Raw genomic sequence first — 16,372 nt, 5'->3', positions numbered from 1 at the left:
GACGTGGTTTCACCTTGTCAGAGGTGGTATAGAATGGGGACCTGACAAAGAAAGCTGTCTAGTCGTTCGGATGGGACGAAAAACCGAGGTCCCGTGTATGCGTTGCGTGCACGTAATAGATCCCTCGGCAGGTGAAATTCTATATAAGAGTAGGCGATAGTTCCGCTGCATGGGCAAAATTCCCTTCATAGCGTATGCATAGCGTATGCCCGTCTGCATTAGCCCAGGAGCAGAACAATAGGACGTTAAACCCCATTCCATTTCATTTCGTTACTAACCTGAAGGTTCAACAAAAGACCTAAGTAAGGAAGCTGAAATACACAGTAAAGTAATATTTTAGTTGCAATTAGTCAGTGAATAGTGTAATAAATTACAACATATACTCATGAAAAACAGCTACTGGTTTATTTGGGCGACGTTTCGAGGAATATTGTCTATCCATTTTGAAGAGTATTCTCTCAACGCTATCAATTTGGAGCAGTATTCTCTTAGCGCTATCAATTTTGAAATATTCTCACAACGCTTCCAATTTGGAATAGTATTCTCTCAACGCTATCAATTTTGAAGAGTATTCTCTCAACGCTAACAATTTTGGAATATTCTATCAACCTTATCAATTTCAACGTGTCTGCCCTTAATATTATCAACGAGTCTTCTCTTAAAGGGGCATTATGGGAGATTAGATACAGAGTCTTCGCTTAATGGGGAGGGGGGGCGTGGCCGAATGGTTTGCGTGTACGCGTTGTATCATAAGGTCTGAGTCAACTGGCGTGGTTTCGATCCACCGGTTGTAAGTGACAAGGAGTAAGGTCGTCTGTCCGATCTCGTTATTTTTTTCCGGGTCCTCCGGTTTCCTCCCACTGCTTAAGACCCCTAAGGGCAAGCGAATTATTAAAATTAAATTGAACCATATATTAGTCCCGAAATTACCTAGTTTTCTTCTGTCTAGTGGACATTACCCCCCCCCCTCTCTCTCTCTCCTCTTATCTTAACGTTAGAGATGAACGGTCTTAATCCTGTCTAGTTTGAGCCCCTTGATATTACTGCTTAATCAAATCATGGTAAATCGACAGCGTTTGTTTTCCCGACCCGTGAAGACCTCTAAACGGCTAATACCCTTTTTAAAAACCATTACCACCACCAAGCGATCATATTTTTTTTATATTTTATTCCAGAGAATGGTGTCTGCCTTATAGATAACCAAGTGGGCAACCTCCATAAACTGATATTTGTACAAAAACTCTTCTCCCAACCAACGATTAATTCACAATATGAACTGATCTTTCACTTTACCCTCTCACATGCTGATCAGATATCACTAAGCTTTCAGTTTCACAAAATTTCAAATGTACTAAATCCCACCAACACCAACAGGAAGTGATTCCGGAATACTCAGTACAATACATCAACCAATCCAGCGTAGCGTATGATCCACGTGGCAACCAAACGAAGATACGTTTGTTTTCAAAGGTAAGGGCGGACCCGAAAGATTTAGCAGTTTTCGCATCCTCAACTGGATTTGAGACTGATAAATGGAATTACAGGTACGATGAACTCCCAGATGATGCACTTGAATGGTCCGAAGGGATGGTCACGGCGAAGTATTTGATTAATTATTCTGATAAGCGTACAAACAATGGTTTGTATAAAACTGAGGCACAATTTCGACCATATAAAGACAATCCGAGTTTACGATGGTATTTGATTGTAAAGCGAATATATCGAGTTTTCCCAAACAATCAAACGAGACCAAACTTGGTCTCAAAGAACTCGGTAGAATGTTGGCGTCAATCATATAGGGTATTGATTGGCTCGCCATTTTCTTTAGATTGTAACGTGTTTGGGTTAAGTTACCCCAGCGTGACGGTTTATAAAAATATAAACGGAACTACATCTGATGATTTTCCTGGTTTTGAGATTCTGAAATTTACCAACAATGATACGATGAAAATCATAATGACGACATATAGCATGCAGCCAGAAGATGGAGGCGAGTACGTCATCAAAGCAGTTGCTAATAATATAACTGTATCTGAGACGGTACGACTGGTGGTCTCTGGCGAAATGGTGCCATGACTTAAACCAATCGTAATCTTCAAAAATGATAAATTCCTGTAAAACAAAACATAACATTCCAAACTTCCAGAATTTTGGTAGCTTGTTTCCAGACAAACGTACAAAAACACAAGTTTCAGTCTTTTAAAACATTTTAGATGTCTTTTGTAAATGCTTAAAATGTGATATAATTTAGTAAAGTTTTTAAAATGATGCTTGAAATGGTACACGCGCATAATATAATTACAGAACATCAATAAAGGAATATGAAAAAAAAGCAGGTTTTCTTTAGATTATCTCCCCTTGGACTTTTAACCGGATAAATAATTATCAGTGGCCGGTTGATCAAAACTAAGTTATTTTAACGATCTGTTAAATTCTAACGGATCGTTATCTAGCTAACGTGTCGTTTGTTAACGGTCTGTTAAATTTCTGTTGCTGGAAAGTCAATTTCATTATCCGTTAGCTAACGGATTCATTACAGTTAATCCAAGGTCCGACGGATAACTTTACCCACAATTAATTTCTACATCCTGGTTACCGGTACATTAAACATTTTTTTGCAAAATGGCCGACAACGTTACTGCAACAGACAAAAAAAGAAAATCAAGGAGCAAGAATTTTACAATTGAGGATGAAAATTTAAACCAAACCTTGGTGGAACAACATAGTCTCATTATAAATTCAAAATTGTTTAATGAGATTACAAATCGTAAAAAAAATGAAATATGGAAAAGTATTACACAAAAAGTAAATCTGCAAAATGTTGCCTCACTAAGCATAAAAGAGGTCAAAGACAAATGGGGCAACATGGCACAAAAGGCTAAAAGGATTTTTACGTCCTACAGGACCAGCCAACACAAGACAGGTGGGGGCCCCCACCAAAAGATTTAGATTATCTCACCTTGGACTTTAACCGGGTCAATAATTATCCGGGCGACAAATTAACCGGATATTATGCACATTGAGGTCAGCTATGCTAATAAGTAATAAAACCGAAAGTGACATAATATTACCCATTTCAAGCCATATAATTCATTTTTATATGAACGTAAAGGCCTGACAGTTCTTACCATTCTGAACAACTAAGACACGCTACCTGCGGAGAAGTATCTCAGACACAGTCAGTAGCCATGACATCCATATCACGTGATCTACACATCACAGATCATGACATTGGCGTCAATGGGTCAAGAGGTCAACAGGTCAACATTGTAAACAATAGGTTTATCTTCAGCATTGTGTCCGTTGCACCCATAAAGACTATATAATTCGTACAGTCCCAACATGTTCTCTCTTCTTCCAATGATTTTTCACAAAAATAACATCTACAACTCATAGAATTGACGTTGTCTTCAATGACAGCGTCTGCGAGGGTTGTTCATAGAGGCCGCCATATTGCACTATTTTGTGCGTCGGTCGGGTCTATTTCAGACATACACAATCAATTTTGTTGATGTTTTTAGCGTTGGGATTGACTAATAGTTAATGTGTTTCAGTTCTAAAACAAATATTTTAAACTTTAACGCAAATTTAGAAAATAGCCAAATTCTGGCTGGGATTACTGAGCAAAATGGCCATTCACTGTATACGTGCGAAAAAAAAGCTAGCCACCAATTAATTTTCGTACGTTAGTTACGTACGAGTTCTTACTATAATAGTTTAAAAATAGATAATGGAAAGTTTCCTCTATATAATCTTGCTTGTCATGTGACATTGCTACGATTATAAACAAAGACTCGATTATCCATTTTAACGTTAAATAACAAAATGGCGCTGATGCTGTAATCTGTTCAAAATCACGGTCATCCGATGTTCTAGACAGCTGATTATGGATTTGTCAAATGCTTAAATAACAATCTATATAAAAGGATTTGAGGCCGAAACAAAGACCTACAAATATCAGATTTATCGCTTATATAATGCATCCATAATATTGAACACTATAAATAAGTAAACACTATATAATATCTTCTCTGGTGGTTGGCAACACAACATAATACAGAGCATAACAGCAACTGAAAAATTCCAGTCTCCCAATAATTTCTTCTTCGTTCACAAACCAAAATAAGATGGCGGATCTCCCAAAAAGGTCAACACAAGTATCCTTTACCACATCAAGTTGATATCTTACGCATAAGTCTTCGGGAGCCAAACTGATCCCTCCTTCTTCTCCTCTTTCTTCTCCTCCTTCTTCTGACGAATACCAGAATAATGATAAGAATGGTGAGCATCAAGACAAGAAGTCCAACCACTATCAGACTTGCCAAAATACCTTTACAGTGGTAAGATGTACCGATCAAAAGATCCGGGCAGTAGTTAGAAACAACTGAAATGACACGGTTTAAAAAGATATTTTCGAACTTGTGAAATGCGAACTATTAAAATCTCACTGGGATCCGATTTTTGCCGACGAATTGCGAATGGCACTCACGAGAGAATTTCCAAAACGTCTCGAAACGTTCGCAAGTTACCGCTCTTATGTCACTGGGAGTCTCTCTCAAAATAGTCGTGAGTGGCAGAAACGAAAGACAACTTTATGGGGATTTCGAGGTCTATGAAACAATATTGGAAACTAAAAATGAGAATCTTAAATTCTGGGCGCGACAGAACTGCGAATCTATTGAGAATCGCGACATAACTAAGACACTTTTTGACTAAATTGCGACAACAATCTTGGGGAACTTATACGTTATCCCAAAGATGACTTAATGACTATTAGTTTGTTACTAACCCGGGGAGCCACGGTGGCTAAGTGGGTAAGACGCTTGCTCGCTAGCTTGGAGCATGGGCGCAGATCCCGGTGGGGAAATCGGGACGCGTCCCCACCAATATTTTTAGTGGTGGGGACATGATATACTGTGTCCCCACCACTTATTTCTGATGTTTTGCTTACTGTTTATTTTTTGAAATTGAAATCATTCCAGAGTTTTTATTGACATTTCAGAAAGTGTAGAGCTGGTCCCGGGCACTTGAGGCCACCACCAATATGTTTAGTGGTGGGGACATGATATACTGTGTCCCCACCACTTATTTCCGATGTTTTGCTTACTGTATATTTTTTGAAATTGAAATCATTCCAGAGCTTTTATAGACATTTCAGAAATTGTAGAGTTGGTCCCGGGCACTTTAGGCTAGGGTGCTTGAAATTGTACAGCTGCACCCGGTGACCGATTTTTATTTAACAGGGAATATGTGATAATTCATATTATAACAGTAAATAATTAAAACATTCCTTAGGGATTATAATAATATGTATATCATGTAGGTGTGCATATCTGATACGCTGGGTATTAAATAACTGAGATTTTGTTTTTATCTGGTATACTGGATGATAAATCACGCAAATTATAAAATTTCAAACACTTAATTTCTAACATAACATCACCACTGTCACATTCAAAATAGATACTATAATACAACTGGTACTATGTGAATCATTAAAATAGCTATGGGAACAATATAAACAGCTAGATTTACCTTTTAAAAAAAGCGAAAGGTTATTATTTCAATGAGGTCGCCATTTTTGAATTTTAACGTGGGAAAATTCGCCTTTGCCATCGGATTTTTAATCACCAATGAATAATACAGTAAAATGTTACATTTATTTCAATTGGGATTGAATATTGATATGTTTAGCTGTGTGTGTGGCTTATTTTAGTTTATATAAATTAAAAGATTTGTAGGCCTGTATCCAATTGAATACACATTTTGCTCAAAGACATTACTACTGGGAATGGAGGCGGAGCTGGAATCTCAGTAGTGTAAATATTTCTAGCTCTTGTAGTGTACATGAGAGAACAAATCGTGAACGGTGGCTTGAAGATTTCGTATCATTTGCTGCCTCAGGGATTAGAATTGTTTGCCAGAAAATGATGCTGAAAATACCCACAGAGTGCGTTTTAGAGCGTCTAGTTTTCAAAAAATTTCGGGAGATGACCACCGAACCCCCTCTTTACCAATAGTCGCCCGCGCATGGACTGTCCCCACCACTAATTTTGGGCGATCTGCGCCCCTGGCTTGGAGGTCGCGCGTTCGATCCCTGCATTGGCCGAGAAAGTTTAACGTGATTTTCCGACGTGGTTTCACCTTGTCAGTGATATATAAACCGGTTTGAGATATATAAACCGATGCATCTAAACTTTGAATTATGGAATTTAAAGAAGATTTAACCGGAATAATTAGTTGTAGGCGTGGCATCTGATTATTATTATGACAGGTTCCAAATCCTAATCTTTGTCTCACGAATGTTTTATGCGTTCCTATTTTACCCTACGTGTCATTTCAACTATATAATTTGAGTCTACCGATATTTTTGGACAAGGAACTGGGTGTCCAAGCGGTACTCATCTTGTCGCTGTTATTCCTCTAGGTCTTTCAGACGACACTCTCTTAAAACGGAAAAAGCCATCAAATTCAATTATGATCAACATGACACTTTAACGTGCTTGTTCCTTGGACAATTCCGCACCGATTGACAACTTAGATTTTTAATATGATGTGACAATTCCAAGATGGCTACGATGACGTCAATTCTTTCCCAAGGCCATAGTGCGGCCATAATAATTGTTTTGTTAGCATAAGATTACTTACTGGATATAGTTGTTGTGGTTGTGGTTGTGGTCGTGGTTGTGGTTGTTGGTTCTTGGTTACCTAGATAATAAAGATAGGGCTGGAGTTAAGCTTCTAGGTGACACAATCCTTAGATCATTATAAGACTAACATATGGTTAATTTTTAATTTACAATTGCATAATGAATCGTCATATTATTTTGTAGCAGAAATGATTACACAATTGCATAAAAAGAATCATCATGCATGAGGAATCGTAATTATTGTTTTTATGAGATATGATAACACAATACAAATCAATTGCATGAGGAATCATAATAGTATTTTTACGATATATGATGACACAATGCGAATAATGTATAACTGAATTCCAGAACTGCTTTGATTTAATCTAGAACTGACTTACAAAACTCTGACCAATTCTTGTGGTGATTCAAAGGCAGTTTTTGTTTTAATACTGTGTAATCTATGTCTTGGCACAGACCAGTGGGATGGAGTCCAGCACATTCTACTGCATGGTGAAGCTGGCTGGAAAGGACAGAAATACACACAAGACACACCAGATTACGTTTAGATGCTTTAAACAACTATAGGGTGATTTTCTAATTCTTCGCTCGGAATTAAACAACTATAAGGCGATTTTCTAATTCTTAGCTCGGCCTAACACAACTACGGGGGGATTTCTAATTCTTCGCTCGGCCTAACACAACTACGGGGGGTGGAGGTGGGGGGGGGGGGTCTAATTCTTCGCTAGGACTGAAACAACTATCGGGTGATTTATAATTTTTCGCTAGGACTAAAACAACTATAGGATTATTTCTAATTCTTCGCTCTTTTAACCATGTGTAAGATAACCGACCTTCATAAAGTTTCAGCGCACGCAATGTTTACATAACGTGAACATGTCCGGGCAGAATGGCGCCTTTTACTCATTCTATACTCATTTACACTAAATAGGAAATATTTTTATCCAGATATACTTCAAACACCTTTATTTATTTTTCTATTACCTCAAGAAAATGTTCTAGAATCTAATTTGCAGACGGAAAAAAATAATATTGCGAGCCCATTAACTCGCACCGATTTCATCCCTCTCAGTGACATTAGCCACCTAGCGAATATTCACTGCTGATCAGCGCGTAAAGGGCCATAACTGCCAGATCCGAATAAAATAGTTCATTAAATTACTTGCCTACACCACCAAGATGAATTTTCAAAAACATTCACATTCATCCGTCCATTAAACAATTTTTTGTAACAGTTCATAAATGAATTACAGCTGGTATAAATCACGTCCATGGTACCTAAAACATAAATTAACCGTAAACAATCAGCGGAGAGAGAGAGGGAGAGAGAGAGCGGGAGAGAGAGATAGAGGGTGGCGGCCACTCGACATAAACTAAGTCATTTCAGGACTAACATATATGGTTCAATTTTATTTCAATAATTCGATTGCGCGTAGGGGTCTTTAGCAGTGGGAGGAAATCGGAGGACCTGGAGAATACCAAGGAGGTTGAACAGGCGACCCTACTACTCCTTGTCACGTACAACCGGGGAATCGAAACCACGCCAGTTGACTCAATGATATTAAAACAACCAATGTGAAATTATGCATACCTTCACATAGCTGTATGGAATAGTTCTTCAGTAAGTTGAAACTGATCCCTCCAACGGTTGAATACAGCCTGCTGTTTTCCTGATCAGCTGCACATTGTAGAAATGTTGTAATTGTCCTATGATTTACATAAATTGATATATAGGTATGACTGTAAATTTCGGCATTTGAATACAAAATAAATGATTTGACTTTTTGTCATTACGTATGACTTGCAAAAATCACTGTATGACTGTATATTTTAGCATTTGAATAAAAAATAAATGATTTGACTTTTTGTCCTCTCAAATGATAAAATATAAAACACCTTGGAATTTCAATGTTATAAACATTTGGGGTTTTTTTGTGCCACCCCCCACCCCCACAACCCATAGCATCTTATCTTGTTCATTGTGCCAATTCAGTGGGCACCACGCCCCATCAAGATTTGATGCATACGGTGAATGCGTGACTTTAGAAATAGAAATACTTACGGACAGTTTTCGACAGGAGATTTGCCATATAGCGATTGATTTAATCTTGCATCTAAACACTCTGAAATACATATTATATTTACTTAGAGTTGTACATGACTATTGGTGTAGCAATTCTATCTGATTTTATGTTTAGTATGGTAAAATATTGAAATGAAATGAAATGAACGTCCTACTGTTCTGCTTCGAACTGGGCTAATGAAGACGGGCATATGTTATACAATGGGTTATGAGGGACATTTTGCCTGGACAGCGGCACTATGGCCTACTCTTATATCGAATTCCATCTGGCAAGGTATCTTTTACGTGCACGCCAATGTGTACACAGGATCTCGGTTTTTCGTCCCATCCGAACGACTAGACAGCTTTCTTTGACAGATCCCCCTTCCTGCATCACTGACAAGAGGAAACCACGTCGAGTTCCTAGAGAGAATAATTGTCAGGTTAGTATAAATTTATTTTGGTCATTAACTGGAATACTTTTGAAGAACTAAAACTATCTGAAATATTTGAACAGGAATTGTGAGAATAGGGTTTAACTATATTACACCCCTATTCGCATTGATATGGTTAAAATCTATGAAATCCGATACATTACAGAGCTCATGGTGGAATTATTCAAAATTCAGTGGATTGTTTATTAGTATACGACAAGAGGAAGAAATCCACCACGGATAGTAAATTGTGAATGCGTTTCGCTGAGTTATCGCCATGTTAAAATTTGGACTTGTAAAGCTTCTACGACTGGATAAAATTTTAAATGGACTTTACGTTTGAATACCTAGTGTGCTTGTTAATTGACCAACAAAACAACGGGGTTTATTGTCGTTATATTGCAGAGCAAGTGCGGATTGCGTTTCCGGTTATTTGTTTTACCACAAACAAGGTCATTGTCTAATGCTAAATAATCGTGCTCGAAGACTTTTCGAAGTACGCTCATGGTATAAAACAGAGTTGGACCTCACACGTTGATGCATCGGCCAATGAAGACAACACGTCGATTGAACAGTTTGGTGACCAACAACGGTTATTTAAAAGTGGTGTCGTTTATAGTAGTAGTTTCAATGGGCTTCGTTTTGCCTCACAATCTCCCCTCACATCCCACACACCCACACTCACACACATACACACTATTCTATCTACGAGGAACTGAATTGGACTTGGAACTGAGTTACATGCATACCGGACAACTCCCTCAGCAGTACTTACCGATAATTGGAACGGTAGGGACACATGTGCGGCTTGTATACAGGAATTGGTTCTTTGTATCACAAACTTCATCAGGACAAGTTACATCAACTGAGCAACACCACTGCTGGTCTTTAAAAAAGCTTAAAAGTAAATACATCAATGCACTATGCTTTTAGAAAGGCCAATATCTCCCCCCCCCACACACAAACCCGTTTCAGTTAACACACGACATTCTCAGAATCCTTTCAAACTCACGTGAAATACCAAAACTGCTAGAAACACACACAATTGAAGAATCCCGAGGAAGAGCGATCTAAGTCACTTTTTCATCTGGTAGCAAATTGTATAAGCTTTCTGTGGAACAATCTTTTTCAGGTAAAAACGATCGGAATCACACCGAACCAAGGCCCTTCTGAAATGGCCTCTCGGACAAATACAAGTCCATCGTACCCTTTATTTAACCTTAATTTGCCTGAAAAGTTGAAGTCAGTTGTACTGGTAATTATGATTCGTATTAAACATCATTTTGAAGTTGTAATTAAACCCACTCGTTGTTCTGTTCGCGTCAAACATTCTCGTCCAAAAGTCTGTTTCGCCTTTTATGCGAAAAGACAAAAATGTGACTTCGATCGTTCTTCCCCTGGACTCTTCATTGGTAATTGTGGTTATAAATCAACATTTATCAACATTGTGCATATGGGCCTGGGTCTTTTGGGGAAATAAAATGAATGATGTTAGACGTTCTAGTGTTTTACTCCGAATGGGCGGGCTGATGACGAAGCAGGTCTTTTGGAGGGTTAGGGCTAACATATGCTTCTATTATTTCATCAGGTTATGTTTTAAGGACCAGATTTTCTCCCTTGTGTAATCGGAAGCCAACCAAAGTTTCACATTCTACAGCAGCTATTCGTCAAGTCGAACGCCTAGTCCCGTCAACGTTGGTTTTGAAAATTTCATTGAGGTCTGGATTTGTGAAAACCTAATGAAACTACTAATCTCATAAGTAGCTTATTTATTAAACAGTGATTTGCTCAGAAATAATTACGTGCTAAAGTTAACACTCTAAAAGTTATACAAACACGGCCACTGCTTGATAAATCGAAACACAAATGATTTTCGAATATACTTACTTGCATGCATTTTCGATATGACCTGTTGAATAAGCTCTAGTCGCCATCTCCTTATCTACAGAACAGGAACAATTCTGGCTTATAACCAGTCCATTTAATAGTTGATGGATAATTAACATAGACCCTTTAATATATAATTTAATAGTTGATCGATAATTAATATAGTCCCTTTAAATATAAATTAATAGACACAGACACATAGACACTTAACATAGACACTTTAATATATAATTTAATATTTGGTGGATAATTAACATAGGTCCTTTAATATATAATTTTATAGTTGATGGATAATTAACATAGACACTTTAATATATAATTTAATAGTTGGTGGATAATTAACATAGGTCCTTTAATATATAATTGAATTGTTGGTGGATAATTAACAAAGGTCCTTTAGTATATAATTTAATAGTAGGTGGATATTAACATAGGTCCTTTAATATATAATTTGATAGTTGGTGGATAATTAGCATAGGTCCTTTAATATATAATTTAATAGTTGGTGGATAATTAACATAGGTCCTTTAATATATAATTTAATATTTGGTGGATAATTAACATAGGTCCTGTAATATATAATTTTATAGTTGATGGATAATTAACATAGGTCCTTTAATATATAATTGAATAGTTGATGGATAATTAATATGGTCCCTTTAAATATAATTTAATAGTTGATGGATAATTAACATAGACACTTTAATATATAATTTAATAGTTGGTGGATAATTAACATAGGTCCTTTAATATATAATTTAATAGTAGGTGGATAATTAACATAGGTCCTTTAATATATAATTTAATAGTTGGTGGATAATTAACATAGGTCCTTTAATATATAATTTTATAGTTGATGGATAATTAACATAGGTCCTTTAATATATAATTGAATAGTTGATGGATAATTGATATAGTCCCTTTAAATATAATTTAATAGTTGGTGGATAATTAACATAGGTCCTTTAATATATAATTTAATATTTGGTGGATAATTAACATAGGTCCTGTAATATATAATTTTATAGTTGATGGATAATTAACATAGGTCCTTTAATATATAATTGAATAGTTGATGGATAATTAATATAGTCCCTTTAAATATAATTTAATAGTTGATGGATAATTAACATAGACACTTTAATATATAATTTAATAGTTGGTGGATAATTAACATAGGTCCTGTAATATATAATTTTATAGTTGATGGATAATTAACATAGGTCCTTTAATATATAATTGAATAGTTGATGGATAATTAATATAGTCCCTTTAAATATAATTTAATAGTTGATGGATAATTAACATAGGAACTTTAATATATAATTTAATAGTAGGTGAATAATTAACATAGGTCCTTTAATATATAATTTAATAATAGGTGGATAATTAACATAGACCATAGACGATTCGTATACCAAGGGTAAAATGTCTTAAATATTGGATATCAAAAGCCCATCTTTTTCTCGGTAAGACCACAACATCAATGTTCATTTAAATTGACAAATAATTCGTGTTTTAATATCGAAGACTCTGGATGATATCGCGTTAAAGACTTAGCTACTTTAACTTTCGCTTTAGAGAGCACATGAACTATATTATAAATAACGAAAAACACCTATATTAAGCCACACACCTGATTCAACGTGTAATAGCTGATTACTGAACCATAAAACCATACATGAAGCAGATGTTTACTTCAATCCGATCAAAACATAGATCATTTTTCGTTTCGCTTTTTTTTTTACAAGTGATATTTTGTTTATTACAGTTCATTCTTCACGACAGTAACACGTCATATCATATTTCGTTTCGTTATAGTATATATATTGTATTGGGTTAAACGCCATTCCTTCTACTCTTCCTCAAATTCTAACTGCCATGGGATGTTGTTCCATGTTCAAGCTACCGTGTACACAGAAAATCAGATTTTCGTCCATTCCGAAAGACTAGATATTCCTTATAATAATAATAATAATAATAATCGTTTTCTATAGCGCTGAACATTCAGTCAGTCTGACTGCTCTGTGGCGCTTATCTGTTCCCTGTGTCACTGATAAAGGGAAACCACGTTGAGCCACGGTGTTTTATTAACCTGGCATTCTATTTGATAGAGGGGGTTGTATGGTCAAATGGTTAGCGCGTGCGCGTTGTATCATAAAGTCTGTCATTTAGTCAACTGGTGTGGCTTCAATTCCCTGGTTCTCTCCCACTGCTAAAGACCCCGAAGCGTGACCTCTCTCTCTCTCTCTCCCTGTGACTCTTAGCGAGATCTCCCACGACAACCGACTACCGTGGAGCGTCATAAAACGTATCACCTATTGCAATCATGTTGTGTTTCAATCGGATTAAAACACAGATCCTATTTCGTTTCGGTTTTTTTTATAGTTCAAAATTTTGTTTTACTTGTCCTTCATACATGACAAAGCAAAAAATATATTTCTAAATATCCATTTGAAACATAAAACCCCTCCCGGGGGTTGGGTGCCGGATGGTTAACGCGTGCGTGTTGAATCAGAAGGTATGATTCTACGGGTCGCCTGTTCACCCCCCCCACTCTCTCTCTCTAACTCCACCCCAATCCCTCCCCCACACACAAGATATCCACAAAGCCATAATGGACCACTCCTTGATACATATATATACCATGTATTATATTTCGATGAGTTCGACATCAAGTATCATAATACACGTATTTCATTCAACCAAAGTAAGTGAAATCCTAAACCATGAACGCAATTACCTTAGAGGATGTTATGTTACAACACATTTAGTTAAGAAGAGGGTTACTGCGCTTGTAAAATTATAAAAACAAAAGCAATAACAAGGAAAAAATAACTCCTCTTTTGATTGGCCAGATGTTAAATCAGATATCACAAACAATCCATGGCCATATAAGGTGATGTTATATTTTAACTTTCGCGGCTATTTATTTTCTAACTTTTTTTGTTAAAAACTAACCAAGATTCCGATATATTTACCAAACATTCATGTGGATGAGCGAGTAAGACACTGGCTCACTAACTAGGAGGGACTGGAGTCACCCCCCTCCCCCTTATCAGTGGTACAAGACGGGGGGACTGGCAAGAGACAACCTCTAGTCTTTAGTAAAGGACAAAACACTTACGTCCTATGTATATGATGGGGAGGGGGGGCGGCCGAATGGTTAGCACGTGCGTGTTGTATCACGAGGTCTATCACTGAGTCAACTGGCGTGGTTTCGAATCCCCGGTTGTACGTGACAAGGATTAGGGTCGGCTGTCCAACCTCGCGGGTTTTCCCCGGGGTCCTCCGGTTTCCACCCACTGCTAAAGTCCCCTACGCGCAAGCGGATTATTGAAATAAAATTGAACCATATGTTAGTCCCAAAATGATATAGTTTGTGTCGATTGGGCGTTAAACCCCATATATCTCTCTCTCTCCCTCTCCCTCTCTCTCCCTATGTGTATGTAGGCGTTCACCAAAATCAATTTTGCTTTTTGAAACGCAAGTTTCCGTCTGGTATCAACCCTTACATTTACAAAGAGAAAGAATAATAAAAACAATTTTGGACAAGGAACTTGTCGTCAAAACTACTCATGTTGTTCTTGTTGTGGTTGCTGTGTTTGTGGACCAAGCTCTAAGGTCGATATGAAACTTGGTAAGCATGTTTCTTGGACAATTGTGCATCGATTGAATTCGATGTTTGATTCCAAAATGGCTGTCTGGTCCATAGTACGATGGTACTTGAACAGTTTCTAAATATTTCGTTAATATATGTAAACAGTGACCATGACCAAATCGGCTAGTGGCCATAATATTTAGACCTAACTGATGGTACCCCAACCCCCCAACCACCAATTGAAAATATACACATTAGAATATAATAATAATATCAAACCTACCTATGGCTTGCATTGTAGTAACCATCGTGTTGTAGTATTGGAAACATTTATTAACTCATTCCATCCTAGTAACCATTTTAAAAATCCTAGTAAGATCAATCTGAACAATAAGAGAAAAAGCTTCAAGTTACTGTGTGAGCTTTCAAAAAATTTCAAAAGGATTTCTTCGATAATGAACAAACTACGTAATTATTGCTGTTAAAAACTTGCTAATGTGTTTGAAATCACGTCCTCTTCAATAAAATCCATTAAATTTCCCAACGAAAATACAAGTTCTAAAAAGTGATTTCAAACACATAGGTATATTTGTAATAACTATAATTAAGGAGTTTGTTCTCACGGTAACAACAATCACTGCATTTCGGTTCTAAGTTGTACGCATCATATTGATGCATGTATATCAATATTATATTATTAACCGAATTTAAAGTAAATTAAACTTAACTAAAACAATTTATGAACACAGCTAAATAACGCTGCATCAGAAGACAGCTGTGCATCTTAAACTGTACTATACCACTTAAAAACATTACTTTTAACACGGGGAAAAAAAGCTAATTGGTTGATTAATGTTACAGCCACACCTAACATCTACTCAACATATACCTGGCCTTAAAGTAGCCAAGTCTCTAACTCATTATCATCCAAAATCTTCAACATTGAAAACACGATTTATTTATTAAATTAAATCAACATTCATGTTGTGATCTTACCGGATATCCAATATTTAAGACAAAATAAACATTTTACCATTGGTACACGAATCGTGTACCATAATGCGCTTCAGCCCCAGTTGTATCAAGAGACTCGAGGGACGAGGCTAAACACATTGCACCAAATCAAACGGCGTATGTAGACTGGAATAACCAGACGCTAGAAATTTGCACTCGCTTGAGACTGCTGGCTTATTTCGCCGAACATAACTGATTTGAAATTGGAGTAAAAACGGAAACCATTGATTGTAAATCAGTTTATATACATTCATATTACAGTATTATATGCGTTGCGACCCACTTTTGTCAATTTCTAGGTCCCAAATGTTAGCGATTTAGCTCCTTTAACAAGTTTAACTGATTGACTATAAACACTCCAAGCATATTTCAAATATTTTGATTAAAATCACCATCCGTGAATAAAGGCTGTATGAAAGCCTATAGCATGTAAACAAGTTGAACTATTTTATGACACCAAATATATGTGAATGACCATATTGTATAGTATTGAGATTCTGTTGCATATCAGATTCATACTATTAAAATTAAATTCTAATTTAATCAATGGACTTACCTACTTAATCGAAACATCCATTCATTCCCCCGACAAAATGACGCACGTGGTCCTGATAGACCTATATCTTATAATATTGATAACGCACCTTCTCCACGATGCATCTTTCTGTGAAAAACGTGTATGTTGTTATTGTGTCACTATCGTCATCATCAGATAATCTTG

The 16,372-nt window shown here is 36.6% G+C and overlaps 1 protein-coding gene and 1 long non-coding RNA gene across 5 annotated transcripts in view; one reads left to right on the top strand and one right to left on the bottom strand.

Moving 5' to 3' along the window:
- The window catches only part of LOC126819391 (uncharacterized), a 19,203-nt gene extending 17,007 nt beyond the window's left edge, over positions 1-2,196 (top strand). For both annotated transcript variants that reach the window (XR_007679596.2, XR_007679595.2), the window contains exon 7: positions 1,176-2,196. This is a non-coding gene — a long non-coding RNA (uncharacterized LOC126819391). The remainder of the gene's footprint in view (positions 1-1,175) is intronic.
- LOC126819381 (uncharacterized) lies at positions 2,187-16,372 on the bottom strand. 3 transcript variants are annotated; one of them, XM_050547397.2, is made up of 10 exons: positions 16,208-16,372; positions 14,921-15,020; positions 11,037-11,160; positions 9,925-10,046; positions 8,716-8,776; positions 8,245-8,360; positions 7,816-7,931; positions 7,034-7,151; positions 6,649-6,708; positions 2,187-4,384 (listed from the first exon to the last, which is right to left on the bottom strand). In XM_050547397.2, the coding sequence occupies exons 2-10, from the start codon at positions 14,943-14,945 to the stop codon at positions 4,173-4,175; spliced, it is 954 nt and encodes a 317-aa protein (XP_050403354.1). In that variant the 5' UTR covers positions 14,946-15,020; positions 16,208-16,372; the 3' UTR covers positions 2,187-4,172. The 3 variants fall into 3 exon arrangements, with proteins under 3 accessions (XP_050403354.1, XP_050403356.1, XP_050403355.1); XM_050547399.2 differs by having other exon boundaries at positions 16,212-16,372; XM_050547398.2 differs by lacking the exon at positions 16,208-16,372 and adding an exon at positions 15,366-15,418.

The sequence above is a fragment of the Patella vulgata genome, chromosome 4, assembly GCF_932274485.2.
Source record: "Patella vulgata chromosome 4, xgPatVulg1.2, whole genome shotgun sequence".
Classification (NCBI taxonomy): Eukaryota; Metazoa; Mollusca; class Gastropoda; family Patellidae; genus Patella; species Patella vulgata.
Note: the sequence above shows the minus strand (reverse complement) of the source record. Positions and strands in the feature narration are given on the sequence as shown.

Excerpts from the sequence above, each read along its gene's own strand:
- LOC126819381 (XM_050547397.2), bottom strand. The coding sequence starts at position 14,945 with ATGGTTACTACAATGCAAGCCATAG. Across the intron at positions 11,161-14,920 it reads TACTACAATGCAAGCCATAG|GGTCTATGTTAATTATCCAT; the intron begins GTAGGTTTGATA and ends TATATATTAAAG. Across the intron at positions 8,777-9,924 it reads CCCTACCGTTCCAATTATCG|AGTGTTTAGATGCAAGATTA; the intron begins GTAAGTACTGCT and ends TATGTATTTCAG.